We start from the raw sequence: 18530 nt of genomic DNA on the forward strand, positions 1-18530 counted from the left end.
AAGATGTGCTTACATTAACAACAGTTTGTATTATTGCCCATTTTTTCTAACCTGTCTTAAAATTTAAACTACCTTGTCAGTTGGTAATCTTTTAAAAATGTTCGAAAATTTAAAAAAAGAATTGTCAACAGAACTTACATAAAAAATTGACAAATACATACTTCCATAAAAAAATCTGTTAAAAAAAAAACTCTATTTTTAAAACATTGTCAACAAAAAGTATCGAAATGTGTACTGACATACAGGTGAGAAGAAATGAATCAATAAACATTATTTAAATCTAATTAATGAATAAGTTGTTGACACTGTACTGGTGATCAATCATTATTTGCTAAATAAAATTAACTTTTATAAGTTAAGCTGTATATTTTGGCCGTTGGTAGCGCAGCTGTTTAGTCTCCAAACATAAGCGGAGGCGGGCGCGGTCGCGTTTGCGGGGAACTATACATAGATTCAAAAATGCACGATCAAGCCTACTGGCGGGCGTTCGCGACCTCAAATCATTCGCTCGAATTAAGATCTTTTCTTCGCTTCGCGGGTCTGTAGACTCGACACTATTATACCACCGTTTCAACGCCGGTTCCACTGCAATTTACGATTCACTGCCAACGAGTCTACTAGACGGTTGATCTTCGATTTAGCACTCACTCATTACGCAAATTATGACACCAACTATCCTGTCCGTGCACCACTCCCGTTTTTAAGTTCAACTACTTTAAAGCACACTACATGGAATGGGTCTCCACGCTGAACAAGTGAAGATTGGTAGACGTGCGAACGTTTTTAGTAACAATATCCCAGCCAGATTTCCTTACAATGTTCTTCATTCCATTGAGGTAGATGATATTTAATTATTGTAAACGCACATAGCTCTGAAGAATTTGAGCTGAATACGCGTATCAACCTCGCTTTGCCTGAAATAGAGCACTAAGCACACTAGACTAGATAAAAACAGGGCATAAAAAATTTAAAAAACCATATCCCCCCCACCGTTAGTGAGAACGAACACACTGGACTAGATAAACACAGGGCAAAAAAAAACGTATTCCTCACGCTACCGCCGTTAGTGTGAACGCATACATCCGAGCTTGCAGACCACCACTGCGGCCGCTACCGCTTCTGTTTGGCAAACGCTTTATATTGAACATTATGAGCTATGAACCTGATTATTATTTCGCCGATTTTGCTATTAGCGTCTCAACGGATTCGCATCGCAATTATTATAATTATTATACTTTCGAAACGCCTAAAAATGACACGTCAAATATAGAGTGCAGGAAGACGTAATAACCATTAAGTATGTTTTTAAGGCGAAACTTTAGGTGCATTAAAAAAAAGGAAGCGAGCGGGTCCTTTACGCTCAAAATTGTATAAAACTAATCCAAAATATCCAGATAGCAGATTGAATTTAGCCGTGCTATCCTCTTTGTGATAGCACTAGAAACAAAGAAATAAATAATTTATTTCACACAAATATCAAACGATACATAAAATAAAGAATAAGCAAAAGAACAAGAATTGTAGGCATGCAAAGGCGACTTTATTGCTGCAAGCAATCTCTTACAGGCAACCTCTGGTAGAGGGAAAAGCTACAAGAGAGCGGGATAGTGCAATTATATATACATATATATTCGAAAATAAATATACATATATATATATATATATATACACTTTTGCACACTAGGTGCAAAATTCATTCTGGTATCTGTAGATTTTGTATAAGATTAATGAACTGCGGGTGTTAGCGAGAGACAGAGAGAACCAATCCAGTATTCTCGCAGAAAAACATAACAAAAGGAAACGATTTTTTTTATCAATCGCAGGACAATTGAGTAAGTTGGCTGTACATTTTTTGTATGCCGTCACCGTGGCTAGTTACCACGCTACCGACAAAGACGAGCGGGTAAGCGATTTAGTTTTCCGCGTGCTATGTCGCGCAGAAACCGAATAGGGGTTTGGCTACAATACACCGTAACAGCATAACCCGCTACTACGAGTATCTCAAACTGCAACTTACCCGGTGAGATTTCAGTCAAAAGCTAACGTGTAGTGGAATGAAAAAAAACATACTTAAAGTTCATTACAAAATTTAACTTCTGCACTCGTATTTATCTAGAACTTCCCTAAAATGGCCTCAAAAATTAACTAGCCGTATTGGAAATATATAAATCGTCAAATAGAATTCCAGCATAATTGTTATGTCATTAAAAACAATTCAAGTGCCATTTAAAAAATAGTGCTTTCAATCATGCAAAAATAAAAATCAATTCTAAAATGCAATAAATAATAATAAAAAAAAATAATGCGACGACCTTCAAATGAAGCAAAAAGAAAATTGAATTAAGAATAAATCAATCAGTACTAAAAAGGTTTGCTAAACAAAAAAAAAACGTCAACAAAACCAAATAAAAAATATTTATTTAACATTTCCAATCAGGCTTTAAGTACAACACGCTAACAATAAAAAGTTTAGAAATGGAAAAACAGTACGCTCCTTATCCTCGGTTTCAGAACGCGCCGGTAGAAGTTGTCTATGGTCGCCGCGTAACGCACGCAGTTCGCGCGGGAAAACCACGCAGCCGCCATATTGTAAAGGCCGTGGCAGTGGCACGCGTGGTGGTATGTACGCTTTACTACGACCCTGGAAATATACAGTTTTACTTATAAAAGTCTATAAGCTCCATCTAGGCAGATATAAGAGATACAACTAACTACTAGCTTTATTACACACATGTTTGGGTTACTTATTTTAATAAATATAAAGTATCATAACGGGTTCCGATTTGTGCGTTTTTACGAACATTTCGTCTTATATTCTAGGGTAAGCGGGTTTAAATTGCTGTAATGCGCGACAATCAGTAATGGTTCAGCATCAGAGTAGTATCCGTCTAGTGCTTCAACGGAACAGCAACTTACAGAAGTGGGATCAAAATGGCGGCCTTATCGCTTAGTAGCGATCTCCGCCAAGCAACCATGACGAAAATTTTTACCGTTAAGCTTATTCCGGTTGTCGTACATTATAGCAAATAAGCATAAAGTTCATTTTTTATCACGAACTTTCGCCAAGTACCGCCAGCTTCTATATAATTATTTAAGAACAGAATTAAGATCATGCAGAGGCCTCATTCAGCTATTTTTGCATGCAGTGCATAATGCATTGTGTACAAAAACGGTGAAAACGACCCGCGGAATGTTGCTAGCTAACAAACTTTTCCCATTTCCCCAATTTATGGCAAACGTAATACGTCTGTATGTTCTTAATTCTGTAGCTGTATGTAGCTAACAGCTGTAGTTGTAGTTAACGTAATATTATACAATTATGTAATAGGTTTACTTTATTGCACTTTTCAAGTCTATTTTTTGCGACTACCGGTTTTCAATGCTGATTATACTGAGAAGAAGATACTCAATATTGGACAGCATACAGCATTCAATATTGGACGGTAGAATAATGCGTCATCATAGACATATTATTTGCTTATCGAAACCGTAAAATCACTATAAGAAGTGGGATAATCTTAAAGAGGAAATTATACCAACAAGGAAACTTTTTTTGGGGTTTAGGTACAGCAAAAATAAAAATCTAAAGAAATATCTATAATTTTATAATTAACTTAAAAAGCTTTGAAACGTCGACTGAAACTGTAATATTTACTACTAGATGGCGCTAGCAGTCGCTAATGGCTGATAAAAAAAGAACAATAATTACAGCATCGGTAACACGAGAACCGTGGCCTGGATTAATTTCCCATAGTTTAGACTTTATGCCACATTTATTAGCATAGCCCTAAATGGTATATCCTGATCTAGGTTGAATTCTTTTCGTTTAACAACGACCAATAGTCGGTCGGGTAACACTCAGGTCACGATTGCAAGAGAGTAGCGGATTCATATGCCGCACGTTCTTAAAATGTATATGCAGATATATATGGTTCTTTTTTATTAACCTTTCCCGCCTTGTCCAGATATGAATCAATTGCCAGATCCAGTATCTAGTGAAACGAAACGTCCAGAAACATCTGTTACCCTTTCAATACATCATATGCAAAAAATTACACACAATTCAATAGTGATTGAATTACGTGTTACCTTTATTTTGTTTTGGGTAGTATATATCCGTATTATGATCTGAAGTGTGGGTGATGCTGATGATACGCTGTCATGATACGCATTCTCAATACGCCGCGCGGTTCTGTCAGTCGTCGTATTGAGAATGAGTCGGATTTGTCCTATAATCAAAGGACAGCTGCCACAAAACTGGATAATATGATGATAAGGAGTAAACTGAAGGGAATGTAACGTATTCGGCGGTAATACGCTGATGCTGATACATATCTGGATAGGTTACGTCCTTGTCGCTAATGTGATAAACTGATTCAGCAAATAGGAAGCCAAACCCGGTTAGTTTGAGCTGTCACAGTGCTGGACAGTTTGATGATAAGGACTAAACTAAAAGGCATGTTACGTGTAACACAGCTGCCAAAACACGCTCACACATTTCTGGATAGACTACTTGTCGTATTGTGATCAACCGATGCAGAAAAACGCAGGCCAACTCCGGTCAAGTTTGGGCTTTCACAGGACTGGACAATTTGATGATTACGAGTTAATTGAAGAGCAAATTACTTATTCGAATACGCTGCTAGAATACGCTGATACATTTCTGGATAGACTTTTTTTCGCTACGATTATATACCGATTCAGCAAAGCGGAGAAATAATCAGGTCAAGTTTAAACTGTCACAGAACTGGACAACATGATGATAAGGAAGGAGTAAACTGATAGGCATGTAATGTAAATCACAGCTGCGCTATACGCTGTCACATTTCTGGATAGACTACTTGTTTCTATTGTGAACAACCGATTCAGCAAAGCGGAGGTGAAATACGGTCAACTTTGCATCCTTTTTGCGACCAATCTTAAAGACGTAGCTTTAGCAAAAGCCTTCTGATTGAGTACATGTTTCACACAGATTTTCCTTCATACAAAGCGCATAATTAGATATTAAAGGTGTATTTTATGTCGTAGGACAGCAAGGAAAAATAAGCTTGCAAAGTAGCTAAGATATTTGGAAACTAAGCCAGCATTTCGCAATGCAGCAAAATCTAACTAAACGGTTTATATTTATGCTCTAACTTAACCTATAGATTTTAAGTTAAGACAAGAGAAAGGAAGTATAAATTTTTGTAAAGGGAACGATGGGGCTGACATTCTTATTGTTAAGAAAAGTCCCGAATAAATAAAGAATTAAAAAAAAAACTTAACCTATCTATATCTTTTAAAAACAATAAAAAATAAGTTTCATTAGCTACAAACCGTGAACTCCCTGTTATGCTTCGCCCTCAGAACGGTACGTGCAAGAGCACATATTGAAAGATCAGTTTGTTGTCAGAGTATATAGAGTGAAGTTATTATAAATTGTATTGTACATTTTCCCCAGAATTAAAAACATAGATTCATTCTGCAAATTATTGTATGCAGTGCATTGTATTCAAAAAACAGAGAAGGTGCCCCACACCCGTGGAATGTTGCTAGCTTACAAACTTTTCCCATTTTCCCCATTTCTTGGTAAACGTGTAGGAACATCGGAAGTAAAATAATTACTGTCAACTGCTTAATGATTGAAGTGACTGTTCGAGAAACACTACTAGTAGTAGGTGGAGTGGTTTTGGAAGCTTCATTTATAGTCCTGTACACGGATTCTGTATGTTCTCAAATTCTGTGAGATTTCTTCCTGTTTTCGCAGATTTCATCAAATTTATTTGTTTTTAGGAATTCCGCAAAGTAACGTCTGCTTCTGTCCAATAACCTTACTTTTGATTTTGATTATTAACGTACAAACTTATGAAATAATGCTTCATCTTCAGGCGTTGCAAAAATCTTAGGTTTTTATCGGAATTTGTCAAACTACCCTACCACATATTTGTTAACTTTATATGGAGATGACACTGTAGCCACTGGCAGAAACTGTCAGATAAGCTAGTGGTAGTTTAAGTCCAGGTTCCGGTCAATGTATACCTGGAGTCCACGTCGATCTGCCGTCATAGCACTGTGTCAAACATCTGCAGCGAGCGCGTAATCACGTCGTCTTTTAGGCACGACTCTAGGAACTCCTCGATCGTTATCACACCGTCTTGATTCAGGTCCAGCTTCCTGAATACGCGGTCCACCTGTAACATGGATTGTACCTGCATTAGCATTGAAATGAGAAACTCATATAGTGACAGTGATAGTTGACGTTATAGAAAAAAATTTCTGATAATATAAAAGGATTAACTGTAACTAAATTTAAGAAAAAACTGTTTGACTACCTATTAGACCAATGTTATTACAATGTCAATGAATTTTTAGAAAAAAGTAAGATCTGACTTTCGAATTCATTATTTTAGTTCTATTTTTTTTTATAAAATAGTACACAATTTTAATGAAATAATTAGTAATAAATAATATCCAGTAATTTTAATTAATAATTATAAATTTCAATAAATCCCTACTAATATTATAAATGTGAATGTAAGTTTGTTTGTTACGCTTTCACGCAAAAACTACTTAACCGATCCTCATGAAACTTTGTACACATATTCTTGGAAGTGTTAGAATTAATAAAGGATACTTTTTATCCCAACATTAAGCTCGGTTCCTTTGGGAGAGGGGATGAGTGTTTCACGATTTTACACCATAACTCCGACAAATTATAACCGATTTAAATAATTATTTTTTACTATAGAGGTTATAACGTGTTTAATTTTGCCCAAACTGTGGTTGGAGATAGAGAACAGAACTCCTCAGCGAACAGCAGCAAACCCCTCATTTAAGGCTTAGCGATACTGAATACTTTAATTTTTTTTAGATCTACAACTAAATTTAATGCCACACCAAAAAAACAAAATCAAACGCAGACGAAGTCGCGGGCAACAGCTAGTATTATTATAATTTTTTTTTTTTTTTTTTTTTATTTTTTTTATTTAATAATATTCACATCACATTGCTCTGATATGACATTGAGGATGTGGAGGGCAACAATTATACTAATAATGATTCCAAGTAAGTAATGTCACTTTTGAAACGTAAAGTATGTCTAAGTAATGAACGCATCGTAATGATGTCGTGATTACGATTACGTTATCATATTGATAATCACAACGGGAATCAGAATCGACATCGTAATTGTAATCAGGATTTTAATCGGGATCACAATAAATTAAAATCACAATCGAAATCACAATCGAAATCTAAATCGAAATAGAAATCAAAATTGTTATCGGGATCACTTTCAGGAGCAAATTGGAAATGATAATTTAAATCATTATCGTAATAGGGATCATAATTTTCATCACAATCGTTAACGAAATCACAATCAAAATCACAATCGTAATTGGGATCATAATCGGCATTAATTCTTGATTATAATCAAAATATACATCGTAATCGTTATCATAAACAGGATCATAATCGTAATCAAAAATTAAGTCGAAATCGAAATGGTAATCGCTAACGTTATCGTAATCAATATCTCAATCGAAATTGTAATCGTTATCAGCACCATAATCGGTATCACTATCAAGATCACAATCGAAATCGTCATCGTAATTATAATCAGGACCATAATCATAATCGAATTTGAAATCGATATTGAGGTGTAAATCGAAATTGTTATCGAAATCGTTATCGTTATTGTCATCAGGATCACAGTCGATATCGTAATTAAAATCGAATTCTAAATAGAAATCGTAATTAAAATCGAATTCTAAATAGAAATCGTAATTAAAATCGAATTCTAAATAGTAATCGTAATTGTTATCGTTATCGTAATCAGAACTAAAATCAGAGGAAAAATCCCTGGGATGTAATGTTCTCACCTGCTCGTTAGCCTTAGCGTCGTCTACCCTGGAGGCGGGTGAACCAGGCGGTGCTCGCCTTCCCAGCAGCTCGTGTACCGCCACCACCACTTCGGCCAGCTCTTGCCTCGTGATGGCGCCGTCACCATCCACGTCGTAAAGCCGGAACGCCCAGCGCAGGCGCTCGTAGACCGACCCGCGCAGCAACGTAGACAGCGTTACCAACAACTCCTGGAAATATTAATTTAATGACAGCCGAGTGGCGCAGTGGGCAGTGACCCTGCTTCCCGCGTCCAAGGCCGTGGGTTCGATTCCCACAACTGGAAAGATGTTTGTGTGATGTTTTTCAGTATCCGGGTGTTTATATGTATATTATAAGTATTTATGTGTATTATATTCATAAAAATATTAATCAGCAATCCTAGTACCCATAACACAAGTTACGCTTACTTTGGGGCTAGATAGCGATGTGCGTCTTGTCGTAGTATATTTATTTATTATTTATTTATAATTTAATTTAATGAAAAATATACATTTTTATGTTAACAAATTAAAACGCGTAACAAAAACCCAATCGGGTTTATCCGTACAACCGGTATTCATTGGTCAGCGCTCGGAATTATAAGTAAGTATATTTAAAGCTACATACAAAATAAGATGAGTAGTTTAAAAAAATGATACGTTATCAGCTGTGTGTGCGACTCGTGTCGCAATATGCGATTAAATTAAGAAGCTTTCAGTTTCAGTGCAGTGTTTATTACTATAAAATAGCTACAGTATAATTTTTTAATTTTTATCATAATGTTTTTACCTACACTTGATAAAATTTTATATTGATGGCGTTAATATTGATAAAGAGGGCATAAATATTAATTTTGGCATTGAGAGTAGTTTAGTCGTAAGCGCTCAGGCCGCGATAGCCAGAGATTTGCAGATTTTGAACCTGCAACTCTGACCTTTTGCTAAACTTTTATATGCATTTTTATTTATTTTTTAATTAGCTATAGTACAATATTAATAGAAGTCCTTATATTCTATACAATAGCTGGCTAATTTTTTTTAATCTTCTTCTTATAAAGTAAAAAGTATTATCCGTAGTTCTTTCGTCCTGAGTTCAGAGTGAGTAGGTAGAAAATCTTACGCTAGGCACTCTGGATAAAATCTGCATTGCATGCAACAAATGATTTAGATTAAAAAAATGATTGCGTTTCAACTATTCTAAAACCAGTTCTAAATATCGCACTTTATCGTTCGAGTAAACTTTACACAGGATGTTCCAGCTATTTATTAGTATATTATTTGGTTTTTAGTTATACATAGTTACCCACGCAACTTCGTCTGTACGAAATCGGTTTGAACCGTTTTTAATATCTTAAAAAAGCCTTATGAAAATTAAGCTTAATTTGCTATACTCCGCGAAAAGCAGGAGAATCTGTGTGGTGTAATTTATAATTTCTTCAATCCATCTATCCAATCAATTTATATACTCCACGCCAAACAGATCTTCGGCAGTGCACCCGTATGAATAATTGTTAAGTAAGTACTCAACTTAAATTATTCATTGTAAAGTCAACATAAATAAATAAATATACTACGACAATACACACATCGCCATCTAGCCCCAAAGTAAGCGTAGCTTGTGTTATGGGTACTAAGATGACTGATGAACATTTTTATGAATTATATATACATAAATACTTAGAAAATACATATAAACACCCAGACACTGAAAAACACTTAATGCTCATCACACAAACATTTTCCAGTTGTGGGAATCGAACCCACGGCCTTGGACGCAGAAAGCAGGGTCGCTGCCCACTGCGCCAGTCGGCCGTCAACATCCCCTGAGGATGCTCCGGTTTCGGAGCGAAACGTGCGTAGAGGGTACATTGCCGAGGATCTGTTTGGTGTGGAGTATAAGGATTGAAGAAATAATAAATTACAATATACAGATTCTCCTGCGGATTATAGCAAATTAAGTTTCTTATGCTTTATATGGGCCTAGCTATCGAAAATAATAATAATGTAGTTTTGAGACATGAAGCTGAACTATAACAGAGTAAAAAAAATGTCAAAGTCAAAAATATCTTTATTCAAGAATAGGTGGCACATTTGATGCGTACATGAGAATTACACGGTAGTGAGATGATGGCGAAAACCGTATTCGTAAACTTAAAACTAAAGCTACGATGGTTCCAAACGCGGGTCCTAAGAAGAAGCCCACAACAAACTTATCGGGGTGTTTTTTTCGTTATCACCATCTCACACTGTCATTTAAAATTATTATTATTATAGGTACGCCTTAAGCTATTATCCGTAAGACTTAGTCAGTGACCAAGTTCACTTAGTCTCCTATCAGACAATATTAGTCCATTGGAAGTTGGCCAAGCATTTAGTGAATTTCCTGCTTTCAGCTGTCAGCTTGTTTTGTATACGTTAAATGAGTTGCCAAGTCCGTTTTAGAGATTCGTAAGGAGATAATTTCCAGACAACGATGTACTAGGCAATGCTTAAATAAGTAACGCTTTATCTAAGGATATTCCTAGGCATTCATTTGACCAATAGTTTTCAAAAATTCAAAAAAAACCTTTTTTTCAAGTAGGCCTAATATAAGCACTTTGGAAACGTCTAGTATGTCTGTTTGTAGTAGACCTACCACTGGTTCGGAAGGCTGATTCTACGGAGAAGAAGTCGGCAAGAAACTCAGCAGTTGCTCTTTTCCAACATCAACAATTTCGATTTAACATTATAACATTCATTTTTCTATCTTGTGAGAGATGAAAGCGGAGCTGGATGCTTCCAAGCAACCTTGTCATTAAGAAATTCGTCAATTGTATAATAACCTCGCTGTAATAAATGTTTTTTAACATATTCTTATAACTTATGCATTGGTAAAGCGTACACTCATTCCCACAAAAGACTTATGTACCTTTCGCAAACGATATGCAGATGCCACTAATTTATGACCATTTCTTGTGAGTCGACTGTCGACGATCCACTTTTTGTTTATATAGTTATCACCTAACAGTTGGTGAAACTTTTTTTTCTGTAGGCATCCGATTTAGGCGATGTGTAGGTTTAGTAGAAATGGGCTTAAATATTATTAAAATATTAGTTGTTTCTGCCCGCGACTTCGCTCCTATAGAAAAGTTCTATTATAGTATAAAGAACTACGTAAACGATAAAAAAGCTTGGGTGTAAAATATTGCTCTAACCAGGTTGCTCTTCTAATAATTTAAAATGACATTGTGAGATAACAAAAAAAAAACACCCGGCTAAGTTTGTTGTGGGCTTCTTCTTAGACCAGGACGCGTTTGGAACCCTCGTAGCTTTAGTTTTAAGTTTACGAATGTGGTTATCGCCATCATCTCACTACCGTGTGGTTCTTATGTACGCATCAAAAGTGCCACCTGTGGGCCGGGCCTACTTGAATAAAGATATTTTTGACTTTGACTTTGACTTTGACTTGTGTGGACTTCAGAATTTCTAAGGCTTCGCTTGTTAACAACTTTCAATCTTACCACGGGAACTATTTGAGGAGCGTTATGGAAAGTAAATGTTCTTTTCAGAGCATAGGTGACATGCATACCAAATTTCATAGCTGTCTGCCCGCGGATTAACTCGTAAACTATTTTCAACTTTTCCCCAGGAACTACTTAAGGAATCGAGATAAATAAATATACTACGACAATACACACATCGCCATCTAACCCCAAAGTAAGCTTAGCTTGTGTTATGGGTACTAAGATAGCTGTTGAATATTTTAAAGAATATAATACACATAAATACTTATAATATAGCGATAAACACCCAGACACTGAAAAACAATCATGTTTATCACACAACCTTTTTTCAGTTGTGGGAATCGAAACCACGGCAGCGACCCTGCTTTCTGAGTTCTACTCAGAAAACAGGGTCGCTGCCCACTGCCGTCAAAATAAAAAAATAAAATAGATAAAAGTAAGTTATGTTCATTTCCATGTCAGAGGCTACATGCATGTCAAATTTCATCCAAATCCGTTCAGCCGTTTTTGCGTGATCGAGTAACAAACATCCGCACTTTCACATCTATACTTATAAAAAAACTGTAACTGGAAAATTTCGTTACATTTAATATATTTTGAAAGTTTTGACCGGGGGATGCTTTGTAATCGTTACTGAGTGCAAAACCGTTTTTTTTAATTTTTGTCTGTCTGTATATCTGTTTGTCCGGGCATCACGCGAAAACTACTGAACGGATTTTAATAAAATTTGGTATGCTGATTAGTAGCTGATATTCTGGGTCAACATAAAGGATTCCTTTAATCCCGATAAACAATAATTTACCTCCGGGAAAATTGGAAGCGATTTTAATAATTATTTTTTCTTTTAAAGTGTATACTATAAAACATTTAGTGTCTAATTTGAATGGAGATCTGATAAATATTGTCGGAGATAAAGGACATAACTCTTCACAAATACATGCGTACCATCCTACTAATATTATAAATGCGAATTTTTGTGAGGGTGGATATTATGTGGTATGTATGTATGTATGTGTGTATCAACTAAAATAAATACAAGTTACTAACTCAGTATACCACGTAAAATAATAGTAGGTACAAAGCTAGCCACACGATGATTTTGAGTTTAGCATCACATCCATTCTAGCTTCTCGATTGACTCATACGCGGACGAAGTCGCGAGGGTCCGCTAACTAAGCGGTCAAGTTGTACACTGGTAACAAATGCTATTTTATAATAATAGTTTTAGAAAACTAAAAGACAAGCTATTATAGAAAATCCAACGATAGCAAATAAATTTGGATTAAGAAAATCTAATAAATATGAATGAATAAAAGTGTAAATAAGAAAAATGTTTTATTTAAAAAAAAGCGTGGGTCAAAATCGCGCCCTAAGGAGTCGGTTACAAACATACGAGTGGAGTATAAAGCGTGTAAAAATCACGGGTTTCTTTTACCAGCAATATTCCAGGATAAATATTACCAAGGGAATCGAATCGAGTGTTTGGTCTTTCAGTTATTACTTTAAAAAAATACTACGCATGTGTAAGATTTTAAGCATCCCACAGAATATACAAGACGGTTTTTATGATGCAAAATTAGATTCGATAACCCTTTTACTATCGCTCGCGGTGTCATAAAATGCTGTTACTATTTCTTTATTGTGCCGTGGGTGGTACTGTTGTTTGTACATCTTATATCTTTAAACGAGCAATTCTTGTATACATATAATTGCAATCTCGGAATCGGCTCCAACGATTTTCATGAAATTTAGTATACAGGGGATTTCGCTTCGCAGCTAGGATTAATTGGTAGAAAATGTCATTTTATTCGTGTTTTCCCGGTCAGCTAGTTTGGTTAAAGATAAAAAGGTATCTTTGTTCAGATTGTCAAAATTATGTTTAATCTGTGGTCGGTATAAGTTGGAGTAGGAATTCAAAATGACAGGTAGGTACTCAGGATCAAAAAGAAAGGTCATATAAAATGGCGGGAAAACTAGGGGTACAGTACGGACGGAAGTGTTAAAGGTAGATTGAAAAAGTTATCTATAAACAATTGCCATTGTAAATTTCATTGTTAAGTCAACATGGCGGAGGAGGCTCCGGTGTCTGCGGAAGATCTGGTTGGTGTGGAGTATAGAGATAGAATTAATTACAAATGCACTGTTCAGATTCTCCTGTTTTTCGTGTAGTATACTGAGTTAGTAAGGTGTCATTATTTTCGTTGATACATACATACATCCATACATCCTTTTATTTGTCGGCCGAGTGGCGTAGTGGGCAGCGACCCTGCTTTCTGAGTCCAAGGTCGTGGGTTGGATTCCCACAACTGGAAAATGTTTGTGTGATAAGCATGAATGTTTTTAAGTGTCTGGGTGCTTATCTGTATATAATAAGTATTTATGTGTATTATATTCATAAAAAAATATTCATCAGCTATCTCAGTACCCATAACACAAGCTACGCTTACTTTGGGGCTAGATGGCGATGTTTGTATTGTCGTAGTATATTTATTTATATAAAAAAAAAATCCTCACAAACTTTCGCATTTACAATATTAGTAGGATAGTACGCATGCATTCGATCGTTGTCCCATATGCCCTGTTATTTGTGAAGAGTTATGACCTTTGGGGTGTAAGTGGGAGACTAGTCCCAGTTAGCCTGATAATCGTATAATTATCAGACCTTTTAATATAAGTTTAGATAGATTGATGTTTGAGTTTATAATGGCAAACTGTGAGCCCCAAACTTTTAGCTCATAAGACCATTATACATATGTACAAATTTAAAATTCAAATTCAAAATTCAAAATTCAAATTTAAAATTCAAATTCAAATTCAAAATTCAAATTAAAAATTCAAATTCAAAAAAAAATTCAAAATTCAAAAAAAAAAATTCAAAATTCAAATAAAAAAAAAATGTCTTTGTAGGGAGTTCTAAATTCCACGTTTCTGTGCCGATTGGATCCAGCGGCTAACTGCGACACGCTTAATATCGTATGTCCACGTCGTTGGGGGTCGACCAACGCTGCGCTTACCAGTGCGGGGCTGCCATTCCAGCACCTTGGGACCCCAACGTCCATCCTTTCTCCGAACTATGTGCCCCACACATTGCCATTTCAGCTTCGCGACTCTTTGAACTATGTCGGTAACTCTGGTTCTTCTACGAATCTCCACATTTCTGATTTGATCGCGTAGAGATACTGCGAGCGTAGCTCTGTAGCTATGTTGAAATTAGATACTAATGCGATTAAACATTGTAAGATGTGTTGTAACATATGAATATGGGATGTATACCATCAAAATAGGAAGCTCAATTAAACCTGTTTCGTTTGATACACCGAAGTCTGGATCACCTAAAACGGCGCCATGCGTTAGACCTTTCTAGCTGATACTAAAATTCAGCAAAACGGAATCATACATTCCCTACAAACTTGTTTGTTGTTCTCGTGACCTCTTTCTATCCCCCTCTCCCCCTTTCTGGAGTCACGAGGTTATGTAACGTAAATAATATTTGTTCAGCTGCGCCAGTGATGTTACGAAAGGACGATTATTCAAGGAAATGTGACTAAAGTGTATAAAATCCAGACAGAAGATTTTTGGTATATAGCTAGTTGAAAAGACGGAGATCAATCTAGGATAGAAAAAATAAGGTGAGGGATTTAAAAAAAAAACCGTACTATACCGTTTAATGCCGTGCTCTTATAATATTACTAGCTTCTGCCCGCGACTTCGTCTGCGTGGACTTCAGATTGAGTCTAAAGCTTTGCTCGTTAACAGTTTTTAATCTTACCACGATAATTATTCAAAACTGTCTGCTCTCGTCTTAGCTCGTAGATTTTTAATTTTCACTCGTGAAGTACTTAAGGAATCGGGATGAAAGGTAGCCTATGTTCTTTTTCATGTCACAAATATATAATACTTAAAATTACACAAACATTGTATACCCAAATTGTATACGTTGTTTTGTTATACTTTTCTTTTTTTTATGGTGGCAATAAAAGTGCCTATTATTCATTAATTCATTCATTCATTTTCCAGTTGTGGGAATAGATTCCAGTGTCTTGGACTCGGGGTCGCTTCCCACTGCGCCAATCGGCCGTCAGTAGTAAATTTTAAGTGGATTACTATTTTTACGTGATTTTTTTTCATTTCTAAGGCTGGCGCAATTTGTTTTGTATATGCATGATTGAATGAATGAATACAATTTTACTGAACACCAAAGAAAAAAAGAAATACTCACAGAGCTGATTCTCGTGAGAGCAAAATAAAGTAAGATAGTGGTTACAATGTGTTGAAACTTGCCACAGAAAAATTACCAAAAAAAATCTTCGGAAAAGGCGGGAGGCTTCGTGCATGGTGAACTCGGTTTTCTCAGATTTTTCCTTATATTTATTGTGAACTCGTTTTGGGAAGGATCGGTGCTGTTTGCGTTCTCATAGCGGTTGGCTGTTTGTATGCGTTTGTTCTTTTAGAATATTATAGAAGTTTAAAATTTACAATATAATCTTTTGAAGAACTCGCCTATATGGGCGGCTAGATTCTGTGGGAATGACGCTGGCATTGCTGCTGGTATGTACGGTATAGGCAGCACAAGTTCGGGGCGAGTATGCGGTAGATTTGGGGGGGCCGCGTCCGACATGTGCGAATCTTCTACGCCTATTGGACTAGCATAGACGCCCAGCCTTTCATTGCGGGAGGGGACCCGTGCCTTTTAGTAGGCCGATAATGGGTTGATAAAATTCAACATTCTAAATATAATATATTTTATTAATACATAACTATAACCTAAAATAAACTATTTAAAAACTAAATAAAATCTAAAACGTCCTCGACACCACCGCAGCGAAACACAGTTCCTAAGATGCTGGCAGCATTGCCCCTCTGGATGGCCAAACTAATTCGTTGGCCAAGGTAACTGCCCGCTCTAGGATCACCGGTAGACTCTATAACCCTTTTCGATAATTCTTTGAAAAGGGCTCTTGCCTCCGGACCCCACGGTCCCAAAGTCTCTACTCCAAAAGGCACAAAAATGAAGCTGCTATCCAGGTTTTCATATTTACGCCTCTTGGCCTGCTCGGCACTGGAAGCAGCCGCACCTACCATTGACGAAGTGGCCTGGATGTGTGATGCAGCTAGGGTATCAACACAAGTTGCATCCCACAGAAGTGACCTTCCAAGCCTCCAAGGTATGAGCGTCATAAATTCATTTATTTCAATTAGGCCCAGTTTATAAGCACTTTTGAAACGTGAAGTCAGTCGGTTTGTAGTGACTCTACCAGTGGTCCGGAAGGCAGCCTCCACCGAGAAGAACCGGCAAGAAACTTAGCAGATTGCTCTTTTTCAACATCATTTTACAGTTTACAATAAAAAAATATACATATAATAAACAAGCTGACCCGCGCAACTTCGTCTGCATCAAATCGGTTTTTATAGGTTTTAGTATCTTAAAAAAACAAGAACCTAATTGCAGCGCCACCTACCGGGTCCAGTTTTATTTCCAAACTATACCCAGCCAGGCGGCGCTCGGCATTGCTTTTAGCATTTCTATACCAGTCGTAACTTCTAAACGATAGGTCTTATTTTAATAATTTATGATGATGTTTTTTACATGTATATATTATTCTTTTTTTTTTACTTCCCAAAAATAATTTTTGGTCACAACTTCACACGTTTTTCTCGCACGTCCGAAGGTTGGCTGATAGTAAATGCTTTAGCATTAAGTTCGCCTTTTTTAAACCATTTTTTGGTTGTCTGATAAAGTGAATGAGTAAATAAATAAAATAAAATTATTCAGTTTCCACGGTAATGTATTTTTTCACATCCTCACTTGTGTTATTTATCTTGACGCATCTTCGTTTCACCGAGTTCACAATGATTTAAAAGAAAATAACTATATCGTTTTTGTGGCGATTTTTCTGCAAAAGCATCAGCAAACTCACCCTAAAACTGATGGCTCCACTGCAGTTCACGTCGAAGGCTTTGAACACATAGTGTGCGTACAACGCTGAGTCTGCAAAAACATACAAAATACTTCAGTGTTCATTATAATAATCTTTCCATCACACTTGCTCGTAACTAGGTCATTATCACGTACTATATAAGGGCCGTAATCCAAGATATTAGACACGCGTGTTTTATTTAAAACTAGCTTTTGCCCGCGGCTTCGTTCACGTTAATTAAAATTTTTTATTTGGTAAATTTTAACTACAAAGGTTTAAAAAAAAGTCTTGCTGCTATAGAAAAATATGAACGTAAATTACTTAAAAAATAAAAAACTTTAATATCAATTTTCATCCCCTATTTAATGCCCCTAGTTGGACTTTTTATAATTTAAGAAACACGTTTTCTTTGTTTTTAATCGAATACCTAAAATCAAAGTTTCGTGGATGTAACTTGAAAAATAAATTGATAAATGAGGAATTTTCTTTCTACTTGCTGTGTTTAACGCCTTTGGTTGCCTGGAAGAGATCGCTATGTCGGCCGCCAAATTGTATACTTGTTGGTTAATTTTTATTTATAATTTTACTATATTTTTATGTGTTGTACAATAAAAGTGTATTCATTCATTCATTCAATTTTATACAAACTTTAATCCCCCATTTAACCCCAATTTAAAGGTTGGAATCTTTAGAAATCCTTTCTGAGCGGATTGCTTCTTTTTAATAACTATCTGTGTGCAAAATTTCAGCCCGATCCGTCAAGTGGTTAGAGCTGTGCGTTGATAAATCAGTCAGTCAGTCAGTCAGTCAGTCAGACACCTTTGCCTTTTATATATATTGATTTCCGTACTAGTGTTTACGACGTCCCGTTGGAGTTAAATTTGCATTTCACTGAAAGTTAAACGTATGAAAGTGTACCATTTTCAATTTAACCGTGTAGGTAATACAGGCAGACAAATGTAGCCGACTTAAACCGAACTGAAAAGTCTCAAATAAATAAACAGAAAAGAACCTCTGTAAAAGTTCTCTTGGGTTATCTTATTGAATAGTTTAAAAAACTTGGCAGCAGCACTTACTTCCATGTGGAAAAAACTTGGCGTAAATGTCCTTGAAGGAGTCTTCGTGAACCACCCCTTCCGGGCATTCCTGTGAAAAAGAAAATCGCACTGAATTTTAATTATCATATTTTATTTCAATCCTAGCTAATATTAAAAAGCAAAAGTGTAAAAAGGTATAAAATTAAAAATTAT

The 18530-nt window shown here is 36.0% G+C and overlaps 1 protein-coding gene across 1 annotated transcript in view; it reads right to left on the minus strand.

Annotated features, from left to right (window-relative positions):
- Positions 1 to 2445: 2445 nt before the first annotated feature.
- The window catches only part of LOC120635303 (Kv channel-interacting protein 1), a 33165-nt gene continuing 17080 nt past the window's right edge, over positions 2446 to 18530 (minus strand). The window contains exons 2-6 of the mRNA XM_039906273.1: positions 18357 to 18426; positions 17281 to 17351; positions 7860 to 8069; positions 6019 to 6170; positions 2446 to 2641 (exon numbers count right to left, since the gene is read on the minus strand). Of these exons, the coding sequence (XP_039762207.1) occupies positions 6042 to 6170; positions 7860 to 8069; positions 17281 to 17351; positions 18357 to 18426 (480 nt within the window). The 3' untranslated portion in view covers positions 2446 to 2641; positions 6019 to 6041. The remainder of the gene's footprint in view (positions 2642 to 6018; positions 6171 to 7859; positions 8070 to 17280; positions 17352 to 18356; positions 18427 to 18530) is intronic.

The sequence above is a fragment of the Pararge aegeria genome, chromosome 26 (genome assembly GCF_905163445.1).
Source record: "Pararge aegeria chromosome 26, ilParAegt1.1, whole genome shotgun sequence".
Lineage (NCBI taxonomy): Eukaryota > Metazoa > Arthropoda > Insecta > Lepidoptera > Nymphalidae > Pararge > Pararge aegeria.